Source organism: Clarias gariepinus, chromosome 1, assembly GCF_024256425.1.
Source record: "Clarias gariepinus isolate MV-2021 ecotype Netherlands chromosome 1, CGAR_prim_01v2, whole genome shotgun sequence".
NCBI classification, from domain to species: domain Eukaryota; kingdom Metazoa; phylum Chordata; class Actinopteri; order Siluriformes; family Clariidae; genus Clarias; species Clarias gariepinus.
This window is the reverse complement of record NC_071100.1, coordinates 32,620,687-32,645,343: the sequence shown is the minus strand read 5'-3', so window position 1 is coordinate 32,645,343 and position 24,657 is coordinate 32,620,687. Positions and strand designations below refer to the sequence as shown.

General features: G+C 37.3%; 1 protein-coding gene across 2 annotated transcripts; it reads left to right on the top strand.

The window, feature by feature from the left end:
• Positions 1-1,209: 1,209 nt before the first annotated feature.
• gal3st4 (galactose-3-O-sulfotransferase 4) lies at positions 1,210-24,316 on the top strand. 2 transcript variants are annotated; one of them, XM_053497543.1, is made up of 4 exons: positions 1,210-1,340; positions 11,099-11,209; positions 17,763-18,069; positions 18,932-24,316. In XM_053497543.1, exons 2-4 carry the CDS (start codon positions 11,103-11,105, stop codon positions 19,928-19,930), a joined length of 1,413 nt encoding a protein of 470 aa, XP_053353518.1. In that variant the 5' UTR covers positions 1,210-1,340; positions 11,099-11,102; the 3' UTR covers positions 19,931-24,316. The 2 variants fall into 2 exon arrangements, with proteins under 2 accessions (XP_053353518.1, XP_053353517.1); XM_053497542.1 differs by lacking the exon at positions 1,210-1,340 and adding an exon at positions 7,655-7,931 and having other exon boundaries at positions 18,932-24,315.
• The last annotated feature ends 341 nt before the right edge of the window (positions 24,317-24,657 follow it).

Below are 24,657 nucleotides of genomic sequence, written 5' to 3'. Positions count from 1 at the left end.
AGATAAGAAGCATATAAAAAGCATATAAAGCACAAGTTTTATTTTTATTTTTATAAAGTTAAGTTAATTGCAGTGTAACCCTAATGTGCAATGTAACCTTGTTAAATATTTGTGTGGCAAAGTGAACTTTTCAAAGAACTGCATAAAACTGACAATGAAACCGAGTCTGTGAGTAACAACAAAATCTGTAATAGTGATAGTAACTGAACGGACTTTGAAGCTAACAGATGGGAGAGTTACGCGGTGATGGTATATATTACCAAATATTTCATATTTTACTTCTTGTGAGTCACTGATTTAAAACAGTTTGATGAATAAACCGTTGCCTAAATCCTTACTTGATAGATACTGTGACTGTTTCTTAAAAAAGTCAGATGCGAAGCATGTGTGTGTTTTGTGTGCTATCCAACAGGCAGAGTTGAATGAATGAGTACATTTGTTCTGTTGAATGTCATACAGTAAGAAACAGGAAAAAAACAGAGCCAAGCTAACAACACTCCACACACAGCTGAACTTCTCAGTGTATCTTTGGTTAAAAGCACACACACACACACACACACACATAGCCTCAATAGGTGATTTTATTTTTATTTGAGTAATTAGAGCCAATCTAAAACCCATGCAATCCTGTATGTGTAAAGTTCTAATGTTAGCTGATGCAAGAATTCTGGGAAAGATCACTTTTCCCATAGTTTCCACAACAGAATCTGCTGTCTGCATTAACTGCTCCCAGAAAGTTTAACCCATTCCTAGACATGGGTTCCACAGAACCAGAAAGGTCCTGTAGGGTTTAAGGGTGTGTGTAGAACCCACAAAGAAGGGATTCTCTTTCAGATAAAGTTCCAGGTAAAGCCCTTTAAAAAGTTTGGAGCGATGGAGAAGTCATCTTTTATACTAGTGTGGATTAAGAGTGAAGAGTGAAGAAATTACATAGCGCTCGCGCACACAGACACACACACACACACACACACACAGAGTGAAATACAGACGGAGATGCTGTGGGGGATGGGGCACTGACAGGCAGGCTTAGGTTGCATGTACCTGATAAACACACTAAGAAGGGACGAGGACATAGCACTAAGGTGTCCATAAAGCTCACTCTGCATTTTTGCTTTCCTTCGTACACGATAAAGGCATTCTATTACCATACTCTCTCTCTCTCTTTCTCTCTCTCACACACACACACAGACACACACACACACACACACAGACACGGAACTGGCTCCTTAAGAAGGATTGGGGAAACAGCTACAGCAGGAATGACCGAGTTCTCGGACCGCTAGACGAAATTCCAGAAGAAAAAAAACAACAAATCTTCAGCTTGAGTTCTGACCAGCACGGTGAGTAAACAGGTCTCAGAGTAAGTAAGCAGAATTGTGGGGTGTTAAAGACATGTTATAGAGTTCTCATTGCGCTTTCCAGTAGAAACAGCCCCAGCTGAAAAAGTTGAAGGCGCAGCGACTGTTTGGCCGCTTTCACACCAAGCGGATTCACACCCGCGTGTGCAGAGATGGAAACTCATCACACAAATGTTGTGATTTTTACAGAAACGAAATAACCACGACTTTGTGTTAGTATTATGGCCCAGTGACACTGGCACACAACCACCGCGGCGAATGATGGCCCGTGAGCTGGCTGAAAATGCCAACAACATTATTTATAGATGTATTTATAGATTATATTATTTCCAATGAGCGAAGAAGTGTAAGTAACACTTCATTACACATATTTATTAAATACAATATTACCTGGGCAACTGTTGTTGGGAAAAAATAGATGCTTTTTGACCTGTCTGGAATGTGTGTTCTTTAAAATTATTATTATTATTATTATTATTATTATTATTGTTATTATTATTATTTTCTGTTCTGGCCCACATCCAGGTGCAATCTGGGAATTAAATCACATGAATTAATGAGGGATTTCTAGTTCTTGTTCTAGTTCTTTGTTCTGTTCCTTGTATTGTTTTTTTTCCACTGTGTAAAATGATTGAATTATTTTCTTTCTTTCTTCAAAACAATAACAACTATAAACATCAAAGCAGAATTAACAATACGTATGACTAGAAAACTGCAGAAGTCCCGAATCTCTTAAATATGGACATTTTTACTGATTATTCAACCTACTATGAATTGCAAATTCATTCAGGCATCTTTGCTTGTGGTTACTTGCATTACAGCATTGATCCTAGCGTTTTTTTTTTTTTTTTTACAGTCCTTAAATGGGACAGGCTCACACATATTCTTACCTGCCCTAAAAATAATCAGCTTACTCTGGCTGGTCAATTAGTGAGGCTTAGCCTGTTCAGTCTTATCCCATTTCACAGTCACTAACTAGTTCATAATTCAGGCTTAATGCATACTGTACACAAACTGTATGCAAACCTATTTGCACGGTAAACAAAATAGCAGTTGAAATTGCCTGAACTCTAAAGTTTAAAAAGTACAGTACATTTTATGCAATAAAAAACCTTTATAAGAAAAACCTGAAATTTATTTGAAAACATCTTCTGATTTGCATATATGGATTAAAACAATGCACATTGTTCGATTTTCTCATCCTAATTCAAAAAGATTACTCTAGGTTGTATACCTTATGAGAAACCTTCAGTAGCCATGATGTAAATAAAAACCATGCACATTTACAATCAATTATTAAAAGATAATCTGAACCACTGGTGTAAATTACTCTTGACAGAAACCCTTAACAGTACAATATCATTATACACTCTTTTAAGTAACTGTAATGTTATGTTATATTACGGCAACAAGCCTATTTTAAACATCTAAGGTTACCACTGCTTGTGGCATTTGGTCTCCATTTGCTGGATTTCCCTCTCCCTTTTCAACATCAGCTCAGCAACTCTGTTAAATAATACACGTCTATGTGAACATGGCCCTGCTTGATAAAATATTAATGTGGAGAAACTGTGCCAGAAGCCTTCACAGGTGTTCTGCTCATCCCAGCTTTCTGGTCTGTGGTTATCGACCTTGCAGTCACAACAACCTCCAGTCTATATGGTTTACTGCATTAGAGGTTGAGACCTGACTTACTTTTGTATTGCTTGTTTATTGGTCTATCCAATATTTGGGTGGTTTCTCTGATCCACTGTGAAGTTGTTTAAACCTACACTATATGGCCAAAAGTGGACACCTGGCATACACACCCATTTGTGGCCCTTCGTGAAACAGTCGTCACAAAGCTAAAAGCACACTATTGTATAGGAAGTCTTTGTATGCTGTAGACTTAAGGCTTCCCTTTACTGCATAAATAAGAGGCCCAAACCTGTTCCAGCATGACAGTACAACACTGCAATTCCTAACGATAGGTTTAGCCAAGGAAGAGCTCAAGGGACCCTTACAGGTCCTGATTATAACCCTATTGAAATCTATTGGGTTGTTCTGTAATTCTGACTACACCCTTTATTGGCAGACCTTATTGGCAGAAATCAGTGTCTAACTTCTCTAGTATCCAAATCATTAATATAAAAAAGGATGTTAAAATAGTGTGTAAGTGTCCACATACTTTTGGGCATATACTGTATAATCTTTATTATTATTTTTTTTTACTTTACTTTAAATATATAACATATAAACATGACTTTACATTCTATAGACAATATTAAACATTAATATTGTAAAAAAAAAAAAAAATCACCATGCATGCAGTTAAGGCATTATCCTATTCAGGGTTGCAGTGGATTCTGAGCTTGTTTCTGTATTCCTTGTTTAAAAGCTAAGTAATTTACTTTGGTTGGGATGCTAGTCCATCTCAGGGTACCAACCTATATCATAAAGCAATATAGGGAGCAGAAGGGTATCTGACATTTGAAGGGCTACAGTTGCTTTTAATTACCGTGTCCTGGACTCAGTTACTGAAGAGTTCAATGACATGTTATTCAGGTAATCAAGCCAAGATGTGTGGTTTAACAGCTAATGATGGTTGAGTGCCATGAAGAGGTTTTGACTCTCGTGCCTTAGACATGCATAACCTCATTGGTTTGTAATTATGTTGTCTAAACATGGTCAAACATAAGATCAGTCAGGTTTTGTGTTTAAAAAAGCACAAGATCGAAGGACAGTTTTTGTATCTTATTAAGAGTTGATCATTTTATAATGCCACCATGAGCTTTACTTACTGTCTGCAAAATGTGAAATTCAAACATGATATCTGTCATTTGGAAATTCAGCCAGTGAAATGTAGGCACACTCTGGTATGGCCTTCAGTATTATAAAACCTCTTTGATCTGACTTAACTGCTGTTGTAAGGTGCATGCACCATACTTTCAATCATGGTTCCATATGCTTAAGTTATGTTTATTCAACTTACATCGCATGTGCATGGCACATTCAAAAGCAGACTTGCAGAGACAGAAAATAACCTGGTCAAGAGTGCAAATAGAATTTACTCAAGTGTTTACATAATTAAAGAAGGATATTAGTATGATTTTACAAAATCACTGTAGCACATGGTAATGACTATCTTCCCATGTAAAATGACCTACTGTCAGTTTACTCAACCACCTTGGTTTCATTTTTGCTTAGTGGTTAATTTTAGTTCTCAATTTAATGGCTTAATGTTCCTCAGTGTTATTTCTGTTTGTCGTACCCACAGTCTGGCTTTATGTTCTTTTTTGTGTAACCTTTCGCATTTCTTTTAATTTTACTCTTACACAGTGTCTCAGATGCATAGTTTAAAAGATTGTGAAGAATACAACTCTACCTTGAAGTCTATTTAACTAATCAGCAATAAAATTTGGAAAACTTTAATTTAATTTAAAATTTTATATTACTGTGTTAATTTTAATACACATTCCGAAATGGTAAAAATCCCTGGTTACCTTAACTGCAGCTATAAATCATGGTCCGCCAGAGCAACACACACACACACACACACACACACACACACACACACACACACACACATTATACCATATATACAAAACTTCATCTAAACAAAGACTTCTTTAACAGGAGACAGGTGAGACCAAGTGTAGTTGTTTGGCCTTAATGCCCATTGCCAACACCAAACAGCTGGCTGAAACCAGCACAGAGGGAAAGCAGTGATAATTTGGACTTGTTTTGCAGCCATATGACCTGGGCATGTTGCAGTCAATGACTTGCAGTCAATGACTTGAACCATGAACTCCTCTGTATACCAGAGTATTCTAGAGGCAAATATGGAGCCATCTGTTTGATAGCTAAAGCTTGGAGGAAATTGGGTTGTGCAACAGGACAATGATCTGAAGCGCACCAGAAAATCTGTATCAGAATGGCTAAGAAATTAAAGAATCAAGGTTTTGGAATGGTCTAGTCAAAGTCCAGACGTCAACCCACCTAAAATGCTGTGGTGGGACCTTAACAGAGATGTGCATTATGCCCTTTACAATGTTGTAAAGAAGAATGGGCCAAAATTCCTCAACAACTATGTGAGACTCTGATAAAGTTATGAAGAAAAACAATTGTTTCAATTTATTGCTGCTAATGGTGGATCTACAAGCTATTAACTCATGTCTTTTTCTTTCTGGCTTCATTTTTGTTTAAAAAAAATGGCACGATGAAAAAGGTTATATATCGTTATTTGTCTGAAATTATATTTCGTGATACTAAGACCCACTATATGTTTTTATGTATGTACAGTATATATTTATGTATGTGCGTGTGTGTGTGTATCAAAAGAAATTCCTTCTTAGATCGGCTTTACTGTGAAGTATAGCTACAGCCATAACCAATTTTTTTTTGTAATTAGATTCATAATATTTTTATTGCTCAGATTCCGAAGGTAAAATGATTAATACCCAATAAACACATAGAATTTGCCATTTTCAATTTTTATACATGGAGAAATATAGTAGACACGTGAAATACACTCCACTTTCATAAGAACACCTATACAAATGTTTATTTGTGCAGTTCCCCAATCAGCCAATCATGTGCCGGCTGCACAATGCATAAAATCATGCAGATATAGGTCAAGAGCTTCAGTTAATATTTGTGTGAGACATCAGAAAGGGAAAAAATGTGACCTTTCTGACTTTACCTATGGCAAAGTTGTTGGTGCCAGATGGACTGTTTTGAGTTTTCCAGAAACTGCTGATCTCTACAAACATCAGTCTTTAGGATATTTACACACAACAGTTTCTAAAGTTTACATAGGATGGAGAGAAATGACCAGACTCACTCGCCATCATGAGCACAGACTCAACCAAACTGGACAACTGAAGGCTGTTAAAGAACATTTGATTTGTTTCTATTTTTCCAACTGGTCCAGTACTGATGACTTGTGCCCATTGTCCTTGGCTGACAAGAGTGGGACCCGATGTGGTCTTCTCCTGTTGTAGCCCATCCACCTCAACGTTTGACCTTGTGTACATGCTCAGATGGTTTTCTGCTCAGCACGGTTGTAAAGTTGGTTTCTGTGAGTAAACCAGTTTGGTCATATTTTCTCTTATCTCTATCATCAACAAGGTGCTTTCACCCACAGCACTGCCACTCACACTGTGTTTTTCCTTTCTCGCATGATTCTTGGATAATGTCTAGAGACATCGCGTGTGGGAATTCCATTGGATCAGCAGTTTCTGAAATACTTAAAACAGCTTATATGGCAGAATAAATATGCTATGGTTAAAATCAAAGAGATCACTTTTTTTCATTCTGATGTTTGATTTGAACATAAACTGAAGCTCTAAAGCCTTGAATCTGCATGGTTTTATGCTGCCACGTAACTGAATAAATGAGCAGGTACAGGTGTGGTACCTGGCGGCACGGTGGTGTAGTGATTAGCACTGTCACCTTGCAGCTCCAGGGTCCGAGTTCTATTCCCGGCCAGGCTCGATTCCTGTCTCCCCGTGCTTGGTGGGTTTCCTCCGGGTACTCCGGTTTCCTCCCACATTCCAAAGACATTTAGGTAAGGTTAATTGACATCCCAATTTGTCCATAGTGTGTGAGTGTGTGTATGTGTGTGTGCCCTAAGCCTTCTGAGATAGGCTCCAGGTCCCCGTGACCCTGAATTCAGGAAAAAGTGGTATAGAAGATGAGTGAGAGAGTGACGTGTGGTACCGGGTGTTCCTACTGTATAAAGTGAATGTGAAAACTAGCCTTTAATTTAAAGGAATATCAGGGATGTCCAGCTCAAATCATGGAAGAATTTGGGTAGTTAATTTAGCAGAAAAATCATATACAAGCCTAATGTACATGTACATAGAAACAGTATATTCGTATTATTGTACACCATTGTTTACATCACCTTAAATTTAAAAACTGATTTTTTTTAACCTTTCCCTGTTCACATTTTGATGTTTAATCTGTGGACTGGCTGCTGTGATTATACACTTTCTCTTTGGGAAAACTCAAGTACTCTGTCTGTGACCTTATAGTGCTGATCTAATTCACCTCTGTGGCCTGTTCGGACTGGTGTAATGTAACCACTTAAAACAAAAGAAGTGAATCTGTGGAGCAGCCGGATATGAGACTTTTCCAGGCGTGTACAGATTTGGCGTGTGAACCTAATCTTTGGCGCACAAAAACTTCGCGTGTTTGAGCGCGTGCGCGCCGCGGGGTCATATGGCGTCAGACAGCGGCTTACAACACGCTGCGTGAAACCGCTTCAAAACACACCCACTCACTGCCCCTCCTCTACCCGAGTCCCATCTCTCTCTCTCACACACACACACACACACATACATACATACACACACACAAACACACACACAAAGAGCTCCATCATCCGAAGCAGTGCGAAATTCGACGTGAAGAGAGCAGAGTCACTTCCGCTGCCCTTCGAGCGGGACTCGGTTTTATGTCCATGGAGCGACCGCGGGGAATCGTGCTGCTCGGGTGGATCTAAATCTCTCCCGCCGATCCTAGCCGACATGCACCCGGTCTCTCCCGACCCCGGCCCGGCTTTATCATGCTGTTCAGACTCGTTGCGAGGTAAGCCGTGAGCTGCAGTGCATGATTTCACTCGCTAAACCCGGGCTGTGACTGAGGCTTTTCTGACGGCGGCTGTACGAGCTGAGCGAATCGCACGCACGTCAAAACAAAGGCTGTTCCGCCTTCCACATACTCTTTTCATTTCAATGCCTCTCCATGCACTAGAGTTAAAAATCGCCTCAGAATGCAAAACGCAATTATCATCCATCGGTGCTGCAAAAAAACATCAGATGTGTGCATGATTATAAGATAAAGAGACGCTTGTTTTCCTCAATCCGTTATAAAAAACCGAGCATGGTTCCCCTCACAATCATCTCTTTGTTGTGAAAAAAAAAAAAAAAAACCACACTGAACGCTATAGGGTAACATTACAAAAAAAAAAGGGTGCACTTGCTTAACAGTTATAGCAACACATAATCACAAGTCTCATAAGCAAAAGCTTATTCAGTTTATGCTGAACGTCAGAAGCTGTCCATCTCTTCATTTGGCTTTGCACAGACATTTTGGAGAGAAAAAAAAGCACACTCCCACCACCCCCCTCCAGTTGGAGCGGTTTCAAAGTCTGATGAAACGCTATTCCTTGAAAACAGGCTTTTATGCAATACACCAAGTACCCATGTCTTGACATTTAATCAGTGTTGCAATCAGTTGTTGTAAAAAACTAATCTGCTCAACAGTTAACTTCTGTATCACATTTATTCCAACAGCTGGTCACATACCAGCCAACAATTTAAATTTTTTTTTTTGTGTATAAACCGTGATCATTTCATAGATTCAAAAGATTAGTCGCATAAAATATAAATAAACTGACCTGAAAGTTTTAAATAGTTTTTGTTTCTGTATGTACTGTATATATCCACAGCAGTTTTTTTGTGCATTGCATGACACTGTTAATTTCGTCGATGAAAATTATGTCAGCTTTTTTTTCTGTTACTATGACGAGACGTCAGGGATATCAATAAACAGTGACGAAATCAGCATGCAATATTGTTGACAAAAAAACAAGGCTAAAATATGGTTTAAATAATAAAACAAAGCTGCATATCTGGAGTAGTTTGCACGCGCAGTGACGGGATGTTACAAACTCAGTCATCTTTAACTTTTTAAAGTCAGTCATCACATCAGTAGAGAGAGAACCGATATTTGGACTCATTTTCTATATGTTGAACCAGAAAAAAAAGCTGATGTATGGTATTATTGGAGGGGAAACAGTGTGGGCACACAATTCCTGGGTAGAATACCACAAACCCGAAGAGACGCATCATGGTATACCATAAAAATCACCCAGTTTTACAGCCTTGAGTTAACCCAGTGGTTAACACTAGTGGGGAATACAGACATGACAGGTGGGGCGCAATGAACGGGAGGGAATTAGTGTAAAATAATAGGAAAGTACCTATACTAATTTATCTTTTCTTTATTGACAATAAAGATCGGGCACTCGAAACTAAACAATCACACGCAAAGAAATGGATTATTAATACAAGTAAATTAAAATAACATAAAATAAAAAGTGGAACCATAGTGCAACAATAACGGTTTAACGTCGGCATGTTAATTGCAGAGGAACAATATATAAGGAAACATTCGGTATTATATATGTAATTCCATTTATTCCAATGTGTATGCTGATGTTTCTGTATTTTTGTTAAAAATTTATATTAGGAAAGATCAATATCGTTCTACGCTTTTTGTTGGTGTGCTGCATTTTGCGATGATCCTTAAATCATTCGTTGCGATGTAGAGAGTAATGGTGTTTATGCTTTTAAACATGTATAATTTAAGGCGGATGTAGCTTAAAGACAATGTAGAGAGGAAATATATGTGGGTATCTTATTTGCGGGTTTATTCACGCAGCTATTGAATTCGAAGATGCGAACATGCGAATATCAAACTAACTTTACCGTCGTCACAAACCGGGTCAGTAGCGTACTGTATGTAGTGTGCATAATAATGTCAATGGATACATTTGTTACATGGACCACAAAAAAGCAGGTGATTCAGCACTATCAGCCTAATCAACCAAAAAGCCAGCCGAAAGGAAAACATGATGAAGCCTATGTTGCACTTATACTCATGGTGCGGATGGTGGGAGCAAAAGAGAGACCCGTGTGTGTTTTGTGTCTTAAACCGCTGGCAGCAGACAGCATGAGACCGAACAAGGTAGGAAGACACTTAGGGACAACACACCCACGTTAATAAGCCACTCGACTTCTTTAAAAGAAAGCTCTAGATAAGTGACAAAGTAAGTTTGTTATAACAATTGCACGTGTATTTTATCTGTTTTTGTTATTTGATCTTATTGGTTTAGAAATTGATATTTCAATAAAAAGTAAACTTGGCCGATTTCGTTATCATTTTGTTGACAAGTGGTGCTTGAAAATTCACCCACCCCCTTAAGTGGGGAATGACAGAAAATGTTTGAAACCACGGAGTTAACCACATGTTACTAAAACTAAAACTAGACTAAAATACATAAAGTTTCCTTTGACTAAAACTAGACTTAAATGTCCAGACTTTTGGTCAACTAAAACTTGACTAAACAAAAATAGGGTAAATATGATAAAAACTAACAGGCACATTTATCCCAGGACTGACTAATGCTAAAATTAAAAATAGCTGACAAAATGCATTTACAGCAATTACATGACAGTATGTGCAGTAATAGGTCATAGTGTATTCTTCTTCAGACACACATACAAACACTTGCTACATTGTAATATCTAAAACTTGCTAAATTTTTTGTGGGTGAGTGCAGCATTTTTTATGGACAGGAAATGTACTATAATTATCATAATTGGAACAAGATCATCTATAATCAACCTGCTACTCGAAAAGCTGTGGATTTTAACAGGAATTACATAGGTTGAGTGTACCCACATGCATGAGGTAATGCATTTAACATGATGCTTGCATGATGTCCTGCACTGTTTTGTAATAAAAAATATACTACCAAACAGGAGTGATTAAATCAATTAATCATTCAATTAATTTATTCATTCATTTATTTTTTTTTAATTTAAAAAACAAAAATTAAATGTTAACATTCTTAGCCTTGATTTCTTCTATAAATTCTTTATTGTTTGTCTTTATTAATCTGAATGGTTATTTTCTGTTGTTTGGTAAACAGCTCATTTCTTAAATTATTATTTTTTTTTTTGCACTAGGAGGATGCGCTGGCTGGGATGCTATCGGCTGGGACCCATGTGGAAAGCGCTCCTTGTGTTTGTGGTCATCGCGTTTGCAGGCCAACTCCTCGCAGTCCTCTTCAATAAAAGGTAAGAAGGTGGCCTTGTCCTCTTTCAACATTTTACATAATGATGGTTTTCATTGTTTAGTATCTTTTGTGATCAAAATGTCTGTAGTGCAATTCTTCAGGATTGCCTTTCTATAAGTATCTGTGGGGCAGTTTTTAAACTACTGACACTGTAAAGAGGGCACATACAGACAGCATTTAATGATTTTTTTCCCCCTAACAGTAGTAGGAGAGATCACGTAGGTATTAATAAACTACTACAAAGGAAAGAAAAATTATTTGTGTACAAACATCATCAACCTTCCATGCTGTGAACAAGCAAAATCAATGGGAAAGATCAAAATGCAATCCAAACACAACCTATAGTGCTGAAATGCTAACCAGACAGTTTATAATATACTTCATCAACCAAAAAAGACTTCAAATGAATAAGTATTTTTATAATTTTATTAGTTGTTAGTTAGTCATAAGTAATTGACTACTATGAGAATGAATGATGATTGACAGTTGTCAGGTGTTGCAGGTATGCTGGTCGCACCCTTGTTTTCTGTCATGGATTATTACCAAGATACTTGACACTTGACAATGCAAATGCACGTAATTCTTGCAAAAACTATTACAGAAAGTCTGACATGTGTGGCTTAAAATAACAACTAACTGTTGTTTTTGTTGTTGTTATGTAATTACCTAATCCCATATGTGTTATTTTATAGTTTTGAAATCCCCAGTATTGTTGTAGAAAATAAATCACTAAACAAAAACAAAGACATTTTCAAGTGACCCCAAACTTTTGAACGGTAGTGTGTGTATATATATGGGGGATTTCAAAACCATATATTTTATATATTATATATATAAAATTCAAGAATAAATAAGTGATGGGAAAAAATGAGTAATCTATTTCTAGTTTCAGTTTTTTTATCTCCCATTTTATGACTATGGTGTCACTGTTTTTTTTTTTTCCTTAAACTTGCCATTTCCATCTTTTCCAAACAACTTTTTTCCATTATCTTACTTTAAGGCTGCAGTTAAACCATCACAAAATAATCAAATAAATGAAGTGGAAGGGGGGTGGGGGGGCGGCCGTTGGCTGTTAGTGTACACAGTGTACACTAACACATTCTAGTTTTTTTTTTACTGAATTACTCATGTGGGATTTTTATACTTCCTAAAGTGTTTCTACTGTAGCTACAGAATGACTCAAACTGATTCACATTCACATGGAGGATTCATGGAGCTCAACTTGCTTTTTTTCTTCTTTAGTTCCTTTTGTTTGTTTCCTTCTTATTACCTTACATTTAATTATTCCCTTCTCCTTCATTCCTTATCACTCTCCTGTAGAGAAACAGAGGCTGCTTTGTCTGTCTATTCTCTTTTGCTGTGAGTTTTCCTAGCCTTTGTCAGATATACTACAGAGAACTTCTTTCTTTGGCTTCATTTGCAGCAAAGTAATGCCATATAGGACTGCACTCCAATTAAATGTTTTTAGCACTAGGCAATACTACTGAAACACTCCGTACTACTATGACCATCCCTCGGTCTGCTTGGAGACACATCAGCATTTAAGATTAGTAAGAGAACCACCAAAAAGTTTACTCACAGCACCAAACGTCATTAAGTAAACTATTCTGGAACTGGAAACTGGAAGTTTAAGAATACAGCTACACAAATCAGTGACCCCCTGACTACAGGTTGGCTAAAAGAGTCCACCTGGTTTTTAATCTAGCATGAGAATATTAGAGCCACATGCCCAAAAAGAATACTTGCCAAAAGAATCTGCATTCTTCCCTTTAAAAAAAAAAAAAAAAGTTTGTAAAATCATGGGTATAATCCGCAGACCATGGCCACCAAGACCATTTGAAATCAGTCTTATCCATACCCAAGTTCTTAGATATTGCTACTGTACTGCTTGTGAAGCGGGTATGACACCTCTCACCCACAAACAGATAAAGAAAAGTAACAGGAAATCAAATGAGACTGAGTCACAACTCGTGGTTGCTTTTTTAAAAATTAAATTTATTTTACCCTAGACATTATCCTTGCGTCTCTCTCTCTTTCCCCCAAAAAAGTTTGAAGACTTGCATGTTTTAACTGCCAGTTATCAAAAAAATTATAAGCTTCTCAATTGTGTGTTGTAATGAAAAACTTTGAAAGAAATCATTTAAGGCTTCCACAGAAAGCTCCAGGAACACTAAACAGTAGTAGTGACGTTCATGAACGATTTGTTCTTTTTAAACGAGTGACTCAGAAGAACGAGTAGTCTCAGGGAGTGATTTGTTCATTTTCTACTGGGTGCGTAAAGCATTGTAAAACCTCCATAGTCTATGTACTGGAAACAGAAATGAGTAGTTCCCTTAGAGTCTTCTAGTCCGAATTGTTCGTTCTATTGTCATGTGACTCCCATAGACGCTATGCAATGCAATAGATTCAAAAGAACGAACGACTCCGACTATGAGATTCATGAAAAGAATTGTTCAACTCTATTTTCTGTTTAATTTACTGCATAGCGTCTTAGGAGTCATGTGACAAAAGTACAAACGATTTCCTGTTTAATTCGACTTATTCGTTCTTTAATTTATGGTTATATAGTTTTAGTTGTTTTTTCATGTAGGAAACATTTTTTTTGTAAAATAAATATTAAAACATCACAATCCTCAAGATGCCAATGTAACAATGTGCAAAGATTCAAATTCAAAATTAAAATTTTATTTGTCACATACACAGTTATACACAGTACGATATGCAGTGAAATGCTTATACAACCGCTAGTGACCTTAAAAAGAGAGTTAAAACTTATAATAATAAAGAAATATTAATAAAAGAAATAAAAGAAATACGATAGAAAATTTTAATTTAAATAGGATAAAAATAGAGATTAAAATAAAAATATACTGTACATACAAATAAAAAATAGAAATATCCTGTAAATTTTTTTTTTTTTTTTTTTTTTTTAAATTGAAGTTTGGTGAAAGATAGATGGTGTGCAAATGTGCATAAAAAGTGACTTATTAAGGTGCCTTATTAAAGTGTCTTTGTGCAATGGTCCAGAATGTAAACATAAACATGTAAGTGTAGATGTGAGTGTATATGTGTGTGAATGTGAAAAGAAAGAATTACCACATGTAGGATTATCAGGTTTGAATTTTAAGTAATAATGACTCATATTCTACTTTGAATTACAAAATTGGTGAAGATAATAAATATTGCAATGTATCGATGCACTCAATGGAAGTCAAGGTATTTACTTAAGATGGGGAGAAAAAATGTATTTAGTCAGAATTGCAATTCTTTTGTGTGCCGATTCATGTATCACTACATTGTCTCCCAAATTGATTTTTGAATAATTTATTACATTTATAATAGAGATCTGACGATCTGATCGATCAACCAGGGACCGCTCAGCCTTAGAATATAACTGATTCTGTCCCCTTTGAGTGATGCAACAGACACATTTTTATGGTGTTACATTTTCAAAAGTTGTTGAGTGTTTTAAAAGACTCATTACACACTCTTACACCAGTCTCAAAACACCATAGCACTACTTAGTCTCGAAACATGTGCATTAGAAGCCACGTGTGCCCACGTTAGAAGCTGTTTGAAGCTACTGTACATGCTCATTACTGCTTAACACGCGCTGAAGACTTTGGAGACGTTTAAGGTATAAAGCATAATTGTCTGTGTATAATCTTATAGGTGCACTCTAAACTATTTACACATTGATATCCTGTGAGGTAAAGTTTTTATAGAAATTATAATCAGCGGATGATTTTTATTAAATTAAAATTGAAGTTAAATATTATTCTTGTATTTGAAGTAATTATCGGGAAAAAAGTAAAGCTATAAGGAATGGGCTACATTTATTTAGTCTTGTTCAATTTAGTTGTGAAAATGTTAAATAAAGGTAAGGTATAAAACTTTCGCGTTATAACAAATTTTTAAAATTGTTCAAGGTCAACTTAAATTAGGATATTCATTAAAGTTGCAATACTTTTAGGTAGGTGTTTCGCCTGCCATGCGGAAGGCCCGGGTTCGATTCCCAGCCAGTGCCCAAACCCCAGCCACTGAATGCAGTGCCGATCCCAAGCCTGGATAAAATGGGAGGGTTGCGTCAGGAAGGGCATCCGGCGTAAAACTTGTGCCAAGTTGTAGTGCGGACTGGGTATTTCCGCTGTGGCGCCCCCTTGCCGGGAGCAGCAGAAAGAGAAACAACAACAATTAAAGTTGCAATACTTTGAGAATCGCAATATTAGTCAAATTGGCACCTACATATACATATATTCATATATTCATATTGTACATATTATGAGAAGATCATATCAGGTGGTCTTTCCTTCCCATATATTTATGTAATCATGTTAATGATTATGATTATGTTAATGCATTGGTGCAGCCCTAGTTTAAAGTTGAGTGAAGAAAGAGTGAAGTTCAATTTGGCTTTTTTTTCTAGCGCAGTAGTTTTAATAGTTTATGAATAGAGATATGAATAGTGAAGTATTGGGGTGGTTTGGTCCACCCTTTATTTCACCATTATACGATAAGAACTTAGCAAAAGTGCTCTTCTATAGCCATAATCACACAATGTCAGTACTATTAGCATACAGTGTATATATATTTTTGCTATTAAATCAAGTTTATTTGAACATTGATAAAGGTATGACAAGCATGCAAAGTAACTTCCTGACAGAGAGAATGTAAATAAATTGACCTACAACTTCCCTAACAAACTTTAGGTAAAGCTACTTTTTAACTTTTTGTTCTTTAATGATTACGCCTATAGTGTGTGCCAAATAGAAATCTGGAAAACACTTTGTGTACGGAATGATATGTTCTATCCTCAGGCAATGCATCTGGTAAATGTTTTATATGGCTGGGAGTCTATTGATCGTAATGGTTCTCTTCTCTATACTCAGCTCTTTCTGGAGAGCCTTAGTGGTGCGGGTGGAGCAACAGTCATACCAGGCAGTAATGGACCCAGTCAGGATGATTTCTATGGTACAAGGGTAGAAGTTGGTGAAAATGTTAGGGTCTTCTCTAAAGTTGTTTTTAGTGTGCTGGATGGCTCACCTTAATTATAATATGACAGCAGGTAGGTGAGGTCATTAGTGATTTGTAAACCAAAATCCCTGTCTTTTTTCATGACAAGTGGCACCAATCATGGCACCAATATGGGAGCTCTTTGAGGTCAGTAACTCTCTGTACATTATCACTTCTCCGTTTGTAAGGAGGCTGGTGATGCACTCATACCCAATCAGCAAGTAAAAGAGAAGTCTGTATTCAGATGACAGGTCTGGCTGTCAATGGTCCAAAAGTCCATGATCCACTTGTACATGTGTTTCCACGCCTTTAGTTAGTTTAAAAGAAACAGTTGTTTTTAAATACTGATCAGTATTCCAGAAATAAAATTTTTATATAGGTGTTTATTTTTTCTAGATATGTAAGAGTGGTGTACCAGGGCATTACCAGGGGAGTAGCATCTATCATCTGTTGGAACAGTATGCAAAGGTTCATGGTGACAGATCGGGAAATGCAGATGTGGATTCTAACATAGCCGTTCAAAAAACCTTCATGATAGTGGGGTCAGTGCAAAATTACAGTAGTTATTTATGCACGGGATGAGAGGTGCAGCTGCATGTCCTGTTTTCAACCTACCCAAGTTCTTCCACACCACCCTACTTTTCTGCTCCCTGTACTGGATTCCTGTAGCTGCCCACATCAAATTCAAAACAGTGATGCTTGCCTACAAAGATAAAAATGGCCCAGCACCCAGTTACCTCTCAACACTAATCACACCCCCACCGCAACACTTTCCCTCCGATTCTCCAGAACTGCTCAGCTGGTCTTACCATCTCCCAGGGATTGAGGAAGACATGTGTCTAGGCTGTTTTCTGTTCTGGCACCTAGGTGGAATGAACCTCCTCTAGATGTTCATACTGCTGGGTCACTGGCAATCTTTAAACAATGACTAAAGACCTATCTGTTTCCTCAATATTTGAGAGAAAACCTTCCCAACAGTGTTTGACAGTGTTTGACTTGGTTACTTACCCAGTAACCTAATGTAAGGATACATTTAAATGAGACAATGGTGTTAAAGTGCATTTTTTAGCATAGCAGCATTGGCTGTATCTGGCCTTCATATTAGCCACCAGGTTCCCAGAGTCTAAATCAGCAATCATCATACTTTCAGCTTGGTGTAGACACCATCACTGACCCAGAGAGTTGTGTTGGGAAATGACAGAGAATTGATTTTTGGAACAATTTTAGCAGTAAACGTACTAATGTATTCTGACACAATCTGTATTTGTATTTGGTTTTTTTTTCTTTTTGTTTGTGTCCTCCATCTGTTGTGCTTTTCAGTTTTTGTTTTCTTACTGATTTAACACATTTGTATCAGTGTGTAGTATCTCCTTTTTATGAGACTCTGAATATTGGCAGTGGTATTTACACGTAGGAATACCATTTTACTTACTCTTACAGAATAATTTCTTTAATATTATCTCTTATTGTCTTTTTATTAGCTATCTCTGATATCTGATTAGACACATCCTTATGTCTTTTGTTTCTTTTTTTTATGTTAGCTGGGTACAGACAGAGCGGCCTCGGTCTCTGTTCTCTCTTTCCGAGAGCGGTCAGGGGCCTCCTCTGGGCTCCTGCAGGCCACAAAAACACATCATGTTCCTGAAGACTCACAAGACAGCCAGCAGCACCGTTCTCAACATGCTCTACCGCTTTGGTGAGGAGCAGGGTCTACGTTTTGCCCTCCCAATGGGCTACCAGTTTGGCTATCCACTCCCCTTCATAGCCCAGAGAGTCAAAGGGTACAGGGGTCCCCATGTAGTTGAATTTGATGTCATGGGAAACCACATGCGCTTCTACAAGCCAGAGGTATGGAAATAAAAGTTGTTTACTATGTTTCCGTGTCACTGTGGTCTTGAAGAAACAGTGAATTTAACAATGTTTATCTGAGTGAGGTGATTTTAAGTAGTTAACCAATTTTTTGGACCTAGCTTGTAACACATTAATATTGAACATATTGAATGTCACCTGTTATACAATGCCATTACAAGCAGACCAGCATCTGTATTTTAACAAGTATAAGCTTCAGCCATGTCCCCCAGAAGTATTCAGCTCAGTATTCACCTCACCCAGGACTGTACAAAGAATATGTTGTAGAGATAAAATCGGGTTAAGGAAGGAAACAGGAAGCTTTGTATTATGCACTGTGTTCATGTTCCAGTTCCCACATACTCTTAGGAATGCATGTGATCCACTCATTCACTTAGTCAACTTCCCACTCATCCACCTACTTACACTTAGCAGGCAGATGTTGTCCCACAAGAGGGAGCAAGCAGCAACATACCCAAGCCAAATGAAATGTCTGTTAGGTCTGTTTTAGTGCTGACCTAAATCAAATCATAGGTTTGGTCCTCTGATCAACGCTACATTTTCTAAAGTGAAACTTATTTGCAATACTGTAGCCTGTGTATATATGCATAAAGCAGGGGACCCATTATCCTGCACAGGTTGAAGTTTTTCCAACATCCATCCCACATTTTACACTTGTATATACTTGTATATATAATGTAAAGAGTTTAAAAATCAGCTAATTTGTTGAGAGTATGGGATGCCTCAAACTCCATAGGACAATGGCTTTCCAGGAATAGAGCTGTGAACCAGTTTCGTATTTCTTATGTCCAGTACACTTAAAGTTCACTAGATACTAAAAGCTTCTATTCTCTTTTGACAGGTGGAGAAAGTCATGCCTGCAAATACATTTTATTTCTCCATTTTACGAGAACCTGTGGCATTAGCTGAGTCATCTTATGCCTATTACAAAAATGTTGCCCCTGCCTTTCGACGTTCAAAGGGACTAGGCGACTTTGCAGATAATCCGTACAAATACTATGAGCCTCAACTGCGCAACAACCACTATGCCCGCAACCTTTTGTGGTTTGACTTTGGCCTTGATCACAATGCTAACTACTCATTGGCTCTTGCAAAGCGTGGTGAAGCAACAGTACGACGCAACTTTAAACTTATCCTTTTGTCTGAGTACTTTGACCAGTCCATGGTGCTGCTCCGACATGCTCTTTGCTGGCCTTTGGATGCTGTTGTGTCTTTTAGCCTGAATGCTAGACAGCAGATATCTAAAAGTCGGTCTGGCTGGGTGGGAAAGGCAGCTGCTTCAGCATCTTTAGCACTGACGGAAGAGCAGCGCCAGAAGCTGCGTGATTGGAACGCCCTGGACTGGCACCTGTACCAAGCCTTTAACAGCACTTTCTGGGACAGGGTGGAGAGATTTGGTCGAGCGAGGATGCATGCTGAGGTTGCCTTATTGAGGAGCAGACGGGAGGTTCTGGCCAGTGTGTGTCTGCGCGATGGAGGCCAGCCGATTGAAGCTAGCCGTATTCGGGACAGGGCCATCCGTCCCTTTCAGAGTGGCATGGTGAAGATTTTGGGGTACGAGTTGCAGCCAGGTCTGGACAATGCCACGAGGCAAGCCTGTCTGCGTATGATTAGGCCGGAGATCCAATACAAGGATCTGTTGGATCTCCGACAGTTTCCACGTGCACAGCAGTTTCCAGGACCAGCACTGGCTGCAAATGGGCTTGCTGTTAAAAAGGATTTGCCACCTCATAGGACTGGACAGCAGGCTGGTGAATCATTAGAGAGGGATTGGGATGGAACCATCCTGGCCCGTAATCACTCCCAAGAACATGTGGACATTAAGGGAAAACTGAGATAGTGAGTTAAATAGCTACATTTGTTTTTCTGATTTATGGCTCCACTGGGCCTCTGCACTGCACTACTCAGAGCTGGAGTTAGATCCTGACTTGTAATACTTGCTAGGCTTCTGAACTCCTTTTCATCCTGTCCTTTGTAGGTATCATGTAGGTATCATGTGACTTGGATGTCATTGTGTTTAATGAGCACTGTAATGAGGTATACAGTGGTACAATTACAATGCAGTTGGCCCCAGAATACAGCATTGGGAATGATGCATGCTGGGTAAAGTGTGATGCAGCTTGTTTACATCATGGTGCATGGTTTCTGCTACTTCTGCTGCTTTACTTGAGCTGTGACGGTACAAAAAAGCATTTTGAATGCTACCCGTTGTCTCCGACTCCCACAAACAACCTTTCCATTTCACGCTTCCTCCTACCCACAGACAATTTGGCGTTAAGCCACATAGCACTTTTCCGATTAACATTGCTTATGTGCCTAGTGACAGTACTGAAATAGAGCGTAAAGCCATCGACTGGAGTACAAATACCACTAAAGCAGAATCATAATACTCTTACTGTCTGGCACAAATCTTGGGAATGAATGCAAAGAAAATCAATGACATTGGTTTGGGTGTCAGGAATTGATTTTTGATCAGTACATCTAACAGTGGCAGTTTGCGTCGCAGTGCAGGACTGCAGGAGGAAGAAACTGTTTGAAATACAGTACTTTTTTTGCATTAGTTACCATAATAAAACTTGTCATGGTCATGGCACTCATGGCATAGTATCATGGTGCATATTATATAAGCTATATAAAAAGTCTCCAGTTGATGACACCGAAATAAATTATCAAAATTAAATGAGTAATTGGCTGTTTTTGGTCCATTAGATGGAGTAGGCTATTCTGCTCACTGTAATCTACCTCCTGGCTCCTGTGAGAGGTTATTGGTTATTATTTATGTTGCAGTATTGAATATCTGTCTAAAATGTATTTTTATTTATTTGTCATTCCAGATGAATTTAAATTGAAATCATTTGTAAATACTTAGTGTACTTAATTAAACATTAGTGCATTATAACCAATGATGTCAGTTTTGCCTTTCAGTTTTTATTTTTATTTTTATGACAGTAAACTGATACCACTTAACGGACTTGATGTAGGTAGATGTGTGCATGTCTATGCTGAGGTTTGCTAGTGAAATCGCAGTCAATGAGATGAATCCTCTGGAGATGAGTCAATTATACAGTATCAGCTAAATGTTTGGACACGCCTTCTAATTGCATGGTCTTTCCTGCTTTTTATTTCCAAAATATGCAATAATCTCATTTGAACAGTTGATATTAAGATGTATCTGCTTTTGATGGCTCTATTCTGAGGTGCTGTTTGTTAATTGGTGATTTCTGAGGCTGGTAATTCTAAATGAACTTCTCCTCTGCAGCAGAGGTAAGTTTTGGTTTTGCTTTCCTCTGATGGTCTTCATGATAGCCAGGTTCACCATGGTGCTTGATGGGTTTTGCAAATACACGTGACAAAACTGTTCTTGCAAGGACTTTTCTAGAACAGCTGACACTCGTGTCTTAAAATAACAACTAACTGTTGTTGTTCTAGTTAGCTAATGCCATGTGTATTATTTATAGTTTTGAAAAACATCCAGTATTGTTGTAGAATGTAGAAAATAAATCCAAACGTGTGTCCAAACCTTTAACTGGTACTGTAACTGAATACAAGAACATCCATAAATAACCTAATACATGCAAGTCTAAAAACCAAAATTTTGTGACTTTTGCCTTACCATATGAAACAAATTGGAACAGGGCTTAATTGTTAAGAAAAAAGAAAAAAAAAACAGATCTTAATGTAAGTAATGTATTTATAATTTTATAATTTGCAAGTATCTCAGTCATGTGGTATGTAAAATGATGGTATGTGAATTTAGTGTGAAATCAACTGAAATGCATCGTACAGCTTGATAAAGCTGAACATACAAACGGGTTGCTTGGCTTCCATGTTTAAATTCATAAGTTTCTAACTTTGATCAGTTCAAGCATAATTATTAAAACAGCACTCCATGCGTAGTCTTTATAATTATAGTAAGTGATGATGTGTAGTGTATGTTAAAATACTTTGTGCATGTTTATAAATAGCACTCATTGACACCAGTATTTAATAGCAATCCAGATTCATCTCTGTTATTGTCACACTACATCTTGATTTTGTATTTTGCTGTACTTTTCTATAACAAATCCATTTTGGCTGAGGGCAGTTTCTATATGGGAATGCTGGAGTCAGAGAAAATCCAAACAAAAACATTTCTAATGAAAAATCTGTTTATCAGAGACATTTTTCTGTTTCAAATTCTAAATCAATATTTAGAGCCTATGTTTTGTACAAGATGGCAGATAATTGTTGTGGGGGTTTGAAAGTGCGTGCCAGCCGATACTGACACTTATGCCAGCATATTGCATGATGGAAATAAAGCTGAACACTAATCAAGACTTTCTCAACCAAAGCTTTGCATCTTCATGTTGACAAAATTTGTACTTTGTAGGGGCTGCCATTTGGCAACTAGTAAACACATAAGTACCTAACAGACTTTTGGAGATTGTACAAAAGCAATATGGTTTGATTTATGTGTTGTAGCCTTTTTATCAGCTTTTCCTGAAATTGGTGTGTGTATGTTTTTTTATTTTTTTTATTTAAGAGACTAAAGAAAGTCTTCGACTTAATTTACTTGTGTCTGGCAGTACATATTTGTTTAACACTGACATTCTAGTATTCTGCCCGCAAAAAGAGAAATGGCTTTGTAGACAGAACAAACGAACATACAAACAAACAACACAAAAAAATGCTGGTCTTTTCATTATTCTGTCAACACCTGTATTAGATTACAGTCATTGACGGTACAGAAAATAAAACTTGAATTTCCATTTACATCACTGATGCTAGATTAAAGGTACACCAAAGAGTTGCCGATACTTTTTAGTTAGGAAAAACATAACCTGTGACTGTGAAAATAGAAATTCTAAGCTGTAATTGAGATGTGTGGGTTTTTTAAGTGTTGGTCTTATCCCAAAATCCCCCTAAGGCAAATTGGATGCTACTAACGGAAACAAAAATCTTGACAGGGAGATGTCTAAGAAGTATGAAGCAAGAAAACTTTGCTGACCCAGCAAACTTTCCTCAGTACCAGAATCTTATGTCAATGCTGCAAATTCAATGTAATGCTGACACACTGTCATAATGTTTTACTCAATAGTACATTTACAATAAAGTAGATATTCCATTTGAACCTTGTAAATCTGTGCATTATGTTTATTTTGGTTCTCTTTGTTACTTGAATATTAAAGTTTGGTTAGTAATAACATTTTAACATACCTTTGTAAGTATGTCTTGGATCTATATTTTACTTGTATGTAGATGGATAGGAAAAAAGGTTGAATGGAATAAAATAAAACTTTCGATATTGAATCAATTGAGTGATTTTTGTCTTTTTGTATCGAACAGGCCATTTCCAGGCCAAATGCCCCCAAATTTGTTTAGTAGCCTACACCAGAGGTTTATAAACCTTTTGCATCCAGTGGTCATTCAAATGTTAAATAAATTCCTGTAACAAGAATCTAATCTGTACAAAACAAAATCTATTTACTACAGCTATAGATTTTATTAAATCTGTACCTGCAGAACACATTAAGAATGAATAAGTTAACTTTATTTTACTTAATTTTATTTTACTACAGCTATAGATTCTATTAAATCTTTACCTGCAGAACACATTAAGAATTAATGAGTTTACTTTACTTTATAGGCCCTACTACACTGCCTGGTCAAAAGAAGTCACTTTTATATTTAAATTAGCAAATATTAAGGTTGATAAAAGGATGATACTTTGGTTGATAAATTCTGCAATGATTAATATGTTTCAGCTGGCAACAATTCTTTTAACTTTAAGTCAATGTGTAGTTTCTAATTTCTTAAACAACCATGTCAAAATATATAGCCTTTTTGTCACAGAAAATATATCACTGTGTTTTAGAAGGCCTGAAACAAACAAACAAACAAAAAAAAAACACCAACTAACGAGATTACTGTAAATGACTGAATGGCATCATTAAAACCTGGAAGGATATTGGTAAAATATTAGCTTTGGAGAAGAAATATGGTCAAAGGAAAATCGTGAATGACCTCGAGCAGGGTCAGGATCACTTGGTAAAAAAAATCGACAGTAGAAATCGCAGCTATGGTTAATAATGAAAGTACCAGTATTTACTAAGAACTCACATGACTGGGACTAAACAACTATGTGGTCATAAGAAAACCACTTGTTAGTGAGAGAATTAAAGGAAGCATAAAGAGTAGACTTCAAAGCAATGGAAAAATGTCATGTAGTCTGATGAGTTCAGATTGACCATATTCCAGAGTGATGGGTGCATCAGGGTAAGAATGGAAGTGCATGAAGCAATGCGATGTTCCCATCATGTATTGTGCCCACTGTTATTATCCCGGGTTGTAAAATGAGCAGGTTCCCACATGTATGCATTTTTCTTTCCTGATGTCATGAATTGACATGGCCTGATTTTATCCATGTTGAAGGTCTTCAGAATGTGCCAGAGTAGACTTGCCTGTCATCCATACAAGACATCTGCAAAAATGAACATAGCCCAGTATGGAAATACATTTTGTGATTTTTTTTTTCATGTTATAAAAAACATAACGAAATGAATGTGCCTCTTAATCAAAGCTAAAGGC

Bases quoted from the DNA above. Each gene is read 5' to 3' on its own strand.
- gal3st4 (XM_053497542.1), top strand. From the start codon at position 7,909: ATGCTGTTCAGACTCGTTGCGAG. The intron at 7,932-11,098 runs GTAAGCCGTGAG...TTTTTGCACTAG, and splicing joins CTGTTCAGACTCGTTGCGAG to GAGGATGCGCTGGCTGGGAT. The intron at 18,070-18,931 runs GTATGGAAATAA...CTCTTTTGACAG, and splicing joins TGCGCTTCTACAAGCCAGAG to GTGGAGAAAGTCATGCCTGC.